The following is a 7,172-nucleotide window of genomic DNA, read 5'->3' as shown; positions in this document are numbered from 1 at the left end:
TTAACCCGCCCATACTTTATTGACTTAATTTCCATTACACTTAGAACTATATATAATAATTATATGCTATTATTTTTAACTGTGCCAATTTCTATAAACTCTAAGTGTAAGCTAAATTCTACTGAATTAAGAGGAAGCTTATAGATAGCATTCCTCCTCACGTAACTTACAAACTTCAAAGATTCTCTACCTTATCACAGAGATGTGAAATGTCAACATCTCTTAGTTTATCATAAGAGATAGAAGTGCCTAAATTGCACATATTATCCGATCTTCCTTTCCACTTACTTAAAAGCATGAAATACCTTTATTTTCTCTTCAACTTGAGCAAAATGGCCATTGATGGTGATGTTCAAACTAAAGCAATTTGATCCATTTGATCCTTTTAAAGTGTAAACACATTTATTAACTTGTATTTATATGAATAAAACTTAGGAAGACTAGATCCAAGATACTTCCTCCCAATTTTTATATAATCAAATATATTTTATGTTTAAAATATCATCATAGCTAGCTGTATCCATGTTTATGTTTTGACTTTAAAAACAATTAAAAAGAAAATACCAGGCTGTTATCCGCATCCTTGTGAGAATATTTCTTTGTTCTATTCTCATGAATTTTATTGTAAGAGGTATCAGTAAATGCATTTAATATATTTAAAGTGTTATCAAATATCAAAATATTGAAGATCATATAATATAATATTTCCTTGTATGTTGACATCATTAAATACTATTGTTATTTCTAAATTCTTTTCATTTTTTAAATAAATTTAATAATTTGTATCAATTACAGAAGTTGTTCAAATGAAAACAATCAGAAATTTGTGTAATTTTGAGTTCATGTACTCAAGTCTAATGTGAGGAGTCCAATCATTCATTCCCTGTAGAGAGAGCAAGGCAATGGCCATGGTGTGGACAAAAGAATATCTAGATGTGGTGCTGGTTCCATCAGGCCTTCTCTTCCTGGGAATATATCATCTCTATCTCATATATAGAATTATCATCTACCCAGATTTAACTGTCATAGGATATGAAAATGGCATCAGAAAGATTTGGGTACACAAGATGATGCAGGTCAGTAGTCATAGTTTGTTCTTTCTGTTTCATCGATATTTCAAATCAGATTATATGATCGTCATAAGATCTGAAAATGGTATTAGAATGATTTGGGTATACAAGATGATGCAGGTCAGTCTATCATAGTAGTTTTGTTTGTTTTTTTCCATCTTTCATCTCTTTAGAATTCTTCTTCATCTTCAGGATTATGATGAATCACAGAAACGTTGATGATAAAAATTGACTCACACAATCGAATTCAGAAACAACAAATGAATAATTTTTTTTCCATCAACATTATAGATCATATTGTATATTTGGTATCAGAAAACTGATCTTATAACTTTTATTCTCCATGAATACAATTGTAATGTTTTTCTGACCAAACCCATCATCAGGAAGATGGATTCATGCAAATATTTTTCATGGGTGTAATGATCTCACAATGTTTTTGATTTTAGGAGATCCCCAGAAATACAAAAGATGCACTTCAAGTAATCTCAAGCAACATATCAGCTTCTACATTCATGGCAGGCCTGTCCATAACACTGAGTTCATTGATAGGCACCATTGTGGGCAGCAGCACAACAAGCAGTCAATCCAAGTTACTGGCCAATCACATAATCTATGGAGATAGAAGCAGTTCAACTAGCTCTGTCAAATATGCAACCCTACTGATCTGTTTTCTGATAGCCTTCATATCTCAAGTACAGTGTATTCGTTATTATGTTCAAGTGAACTTTCTGATCAGCACTCCAGGTTCCAGTGTGCCTGCACATTATGTAGAGCATGCTGTAATCAGAGGGAGTAATTTCTGGTCACTGGGAGTGAGGGCATATTATTTTGCATTTCCTCTGCTGTTATGGGTATTTGGTCCCATACCCATGTTTAGTTGCTGCTTGGGAATGGTGTGTTTTTTGTATTTTATTGATACCAAGGATAATCCCATCTCACCATTTGGGAGTAAGGAGGAGCAGAAAAGAGTGATACAGAAAAGTGTGTTACAGAATGAGCCCAAGCATACAATCAAGGAAGGTCCGGTGATCGAATCACACCCCAAACTTGGCAGTCAGATGAGGAGAGAAATAGAATCGCCACAACAGGTGTAATAAATGAAATGAACTGTTCACCTTTATAAATTTAATGAAAAATGTTTTCATTTGCAGTAGGTTTCTGCTTCTTTACCTACTCAGATTGTGATCTGTAGACTTTGCTTGTAGATTTAACGTGTACGTAACGAAATAGAGTTTATGATCCCTGTTGACCAAGACTAAATCACAGGATAAAAAAATGTATTGGGCAAATGTTTAACCAGGTTTTTTTTTCAATTAAGAGATACCATTTTTTAAATATCTTGCAAATAGAATGAGATATTGAAAATAAGTGTATCAAATGATCAATGATTGACCCGTCAATTCTTCCAAGATTAAAAAATGTATTGTTACCCATTAATATAACTCAAAAGATACATTCATATTCCTCTCAACAAAAATTGATAATATATTCAAAAAAAAATTCAAATATATCTTAATTAAAATTTATATCCACTCTCACATTAATGAAAATTTAGCCAAAAATATGAGCAAAAAATGGAAACAAGAAGCGAATACAAATTGTAGGAGAAATAGAAGATGTGTTTGCATTAGGATTTGAGGTGAATATAAGGAAATTTGAGTGACCATGTGTTATATAATTAGTGTTATGGTCTCATTTTTTATGGTGTTATTAAAATTATTATAAGTATGATGGTAAAAGAACTTCTTTAGGCTCGAGGCTATGTTACTTTAGTAAAATGTATGTGTATAAGGTATAATTGATCACATGAATAATTTATAATAATTTTGTCGGCATATGATGAACTGGTATGATAATAATGTATGTTGTCATTGATGTCAATAAGTGCAGGTGAACTGGTATGAAAATTGGAAGAAGTAGCTATTGATGTTCAAGTAGGAGAACCAGTATGAAGGGATGAAGTGGACCGGTGTCAAGGTTTCACTAAGTGTGACTAACGGTTGGTAGTCTCAGCTCTAGGGTTTCCGGTTTGACAATCTAGCTTGTGCGATGCAACCGGTGACATTCTGTGATGCGTTAACTAAGAGATAAAGATGAGATCGAGATGCCACGTCAGTTTTGTGCACGTGAAGGATTTCCTTGAAGATCTTGCATGTGAAGATCAATTGCATTAAATGTCTACCTCGAGAATGAACATTCTTCTTAGCGGTATGTGAAGAGAGCGTGATGGGTTACTTATTTCCATCTACAGTGAAGAATGGACGATGCAGAATGACTTGTCATCTATTTGAGATTGTTTTATTCTATGCAAAGTGTTTGAATGGTCAGGATTGGACCGCTTAAACCTAAAATGTTTAGGGTTTAGGGTTTATGCTACCGACCTAATTGTTGTCTATAAGGTCGATGATGTTTGTTATTGTTTCTGTTGGAAAATGTTGTGTTGTATCCGAGTGATGAGATACTTGCCAGACCAGTGAGTGGAAAACTGCAGAGTGTGATTGCAGAGTACAAGAGCTAAAAAGGATCTGTCTTAGCATGTAGTGTTGTTATCAGATCAGAGTTTTACTTGTTGTCTTCTAACCATTTTAACAGTAGGAAAATCCCTTTACCGGATAGCTTTAACAGGCTTATTGCAAATCCTCTAACCAGGTGACTCAAGATCATTGAGTTCTTCAAATCCTCTAGCGAGGTAACCTTTAACAGGGTTTCGACCTTTAATAGGGTATATAGCCATCCCTTAACCGAGTGATCTTTAACAGGATCGGTTCCTAATAGAACCTTATTGTAAAGTCTTTAAGCGAACTAGGCTCCTAACAGAGCGAGCTTCAAAAGAGTTCAAAAACAAGCTTGAGGGTATTAATCCCCACCGTGTTTTTTCTCCTTTGGGTTTTCACGTGAAAAATCTGTGTCATGAGTTGTGCATTTTTCATGTGATGATTGAGCAGTCTTTGTTTAGGTGAATATGCATGCAAAGCTAATGGTTATGGTATTACTGATACAACACATGCATGAGTATATTGGTGAAGTAGTTATCAAGTGTTGAATGTTATTTGAAGTATACAGTTTTACTAGTTTAGCTGTTTGAAGTCTTACTGTGTTTAACCGGTATTGCCATGGTTAAGTTCAGTGATGAAGACAACCGGTTAGCATTGTTTTAACTTGATAAGTTGTTGAGAATTTTTTGTATGTACTGATTCACCCCCCCCTCTCAGTACCGATTAGGGTATTTGTTGTTCATCATTATTCATCAATTGGTAACAGAGCAACTCTAGGTCCTCGGTGATATAAGCTTAACCGCTTGAGGTAAAAGATCCTACTTTAATGATGAAGAGGGAAGGTCCTAAGTTCAATAGAGATAACTTCAAAATATGGAAGGATAGAAAGAAGATTTATATCAAGAGTTTGGGTGCTCAACACTGGAGCTATGTTGAGAATGTCTATGTTATCCCCACTGGCATTCTAACCGATGAACAAAAAAGAGAGATTCAAGAAAATGGGCAAGTCATGGAAGCCCTTATTAGTAGCCTGTCCAATATTGATTTCATTGATGTACAAGATAAGGACAATCCTAAGGATGTAGGGGACACTCTGGAAACTATTTATGGTGGTGATGAGCATGTCAACCAATCTAAGGAAGAGACCCTTAGAGCAAAATTTGAAGACATGAGGATGGTTGAAGGAGAGACCATTCAACAATATGGCATAAGGATCAAGACTATGGTTGGAGATATCAAGAGCACTGGTGGAACAATTGATGATGCCACCATTGTCAGTAAAGTATTGAGATCATTGTTACCAGTCTATGCAATTAGAGTTGCTGCTATTCGGGAGCTAAGGTCTATCGACAAAACCAAGGTATCCCTAGACTCTATCATTGTAAAGTTGACTTTATCTGAGTTGAATAGCTATGGTGGCAGTGTTCAGAAGACTGGTTTAGCCTTTAGAGCATCTACTGCACCAACCAGAAAAGGAAAAGAAGTAAGTACCAATTATGAATCCAGGTAATGTAGAGATATGGATGATGAAGAGATTTTGATGGAGTTTGAAGCTCTTCTTTCCAAGAGACTTCCAAAAGGCACCGGAAAATACAGAGGTAAGCTTCCTTTAAAATGTTTTTCCTGCAATAAGATAGGACATATAGCTATTAACTGTCCTAACAATAAAAATAAGGATAAATTGGAGAGGTTTAGAATGTTTAAAGGAGGAGGTAGGAGAAATTGTCTTGTTGTAATGGATGAAGGTGTTACTGATGAAGAATCTGAGGATGAAGAGAATGAGGACATAGTGTTCATAGCTGTAAAGGAAGAAGTGTCTGACAAGAAATCCCTTGTCTCTCGCATTGACAACTCTAATGAGTGGATTATTGATAGTGGGTGTTCTCACCACATGACTGGTGACCGAAGAAAGTTTCTATCTCTGGAAGAATATGATGGAGGTGTTGTCCGGTTTGGCAACGATGCACCATGCTTGGTGAAAGGTAAAGGATCCATCTCACTGAATGGAAAGAGAAGTGCAGATGATGTCTACTGGGTAGAAGGTCTTAAGCATAACCTTTTGAGTGTTGCTCAGCTAAATGACAAAGGACTCATTCTGGAGTTCAAAGGTGGAGTTTGCAGTATAATTGGAAAGAGTGGTGAACTTATTGCCACTGATAAGTAGACCAGAGCTAACTTGTTTCAGTTGAATGCCAAGATTAGTCAGGACTAATGGCAAAGTTTGATGACAGTTGGATATGGCATAGGAGACTTTGTCATATAAACTTGGACAATATTGTAAAATCTAGTAATATCAAGGTAGTAAGAGGATTGCCTTTGCTGAACAAACCAGAGAATTCTTTGTCCAGAGAATGCCAACTTGGGAAGATGTCTTCCTCAACTTTCAAAGGTAAGTCTTTTTCAGTAGAGAACTTACTTGATCTTGTGCACATCGATCTGTGTGTGTGGTCCAATTAAAACTACAAGTATTCAGGGAGATAGGTATTTCATGATTCTTATTGATGATTGCTCAAGAATGATGTGGGTCACATTCTTGAAAGACAAGTCTGAGGCATTTGGAAAGTTCAAAGCCTTTAGAGCATTGGTAGAGAAGGAAAGTGGTCAAAGGATAAAATGCCTAAGAACTGATCAAGGAGGTGAATTCACTTCTGATGAATTCAACAAGTACTGTGAAGAGAACGGTATCAAGAGGCAGCTGTCTGCCCCAAGGACACCACAACATAATGGCATAGAAGAAAGGAATAACAGGACTATAGTTGAAGCGGCCAGAACAATGTTGATCCAAGGAAAGGTTGCTCACACTTTTTGGAGAGACGCAGTGAGCACTGTAGTCTATACTATGAACCAGGTACTCATCAAGAAAGGTAAAGATAAAACCCCTTATGAGTACTAGACCGAGAAGACTCCCACTGTGAGTTATTTTAAAGTATTTGGCAATAAGTGTTATATCAAGAGAGGTGAGCATCTGAGCAAGCTTGATGCTAAATGTGATGAAGGAATATTTCTGGGATATTCCACTAAAAGAAAATCTATCAAGTGCTACAACAATAGAACTCAAAAAATTGTTGAGAGTATCAATGTCAGGTTTGATGAATCCCCTGAGAAACCTGAGGAAACCAGCAGTGAGCAAGTGGAAGATGAACCAGGTGTAATCTTCTGGGAACTGGTTAAGAAAGAAACAAGCAAAGACCTCAATGTTCCTGTATCGGTAGAAGCTGCAGTAGGTAAAGAAGAAGATGGAGAAGAAGAAAAAGAAGAAGAAGAAGAAGAAGAGGAAAAGCAAGAAGAACCAGCTAGAATTCCTAGATATGTGAAACTACATCATGATCCGAAGTAGATCATAGGAGATAAAGATGAAAGGACACTCACAAGAAGAAAGGTGAAACAAAACTCTTGCATGATTTCTGAATTTGAGCCTAAGACCACTACAGAGGCACTTATAGATGAAGACTGAATTAAGGCAATGGAAGAGGAGATGGACCAGATAGAAAAGAATGCAACATGCTTTTTTCTACCCAGACTAGAACACAAGAATGTCATAGGTACCAAATGGGTCTTCAGGAATAAGCTGAATGAAGAAGGCACAGTTGTAAGGAACAAGGCA

General features: G+C 36.1%; 1 protein-coding gene across 1 annotated transcript; it reads left to right on the top strand.

Annotated features, from left to right (window-relative positions):
* The first annotated feature begins 908 nt into the window (after positions 1 to 908).
* LOC131048049 (uncharacterized) lies at positions 909 to 2,167 on the top strand. The gene is made up of 2 exons (XM_057981891.2): positions 909 to 1,076; positions 1,520 to 2,167. Exons 1-2 carry the CDS (start codon positions 909 to 911, stop codon positions 2,165 to 2,167), a joined length of 816 nt encoding a protein of 271 aa, XP_057837874.2.
* The last annotated feature ends 5,005 nt before the right edge of the window (positions 2,168 to 7,172 follow it).

Source organism: Cryptomeria japonica, chromosome 6 (genome assembly GCF_030272615.1).
Source record: "Cryptomeria japonica chromosome 6, Sugi_1.0, whole genome shotgun sequence".
In the NCBI taxonomy this organism is placed as follows: Eukaryota; Viridiplantae; Streptophyta; class Pinopsida; order Cupressales; family Cupressaceae; genus Cryptomeria; species Cryptomeria japonica.
Note: the sequence above shows the minus strand (reverse complement) of the source record. Positions and strands in the feature narration are given on the sequence as shown.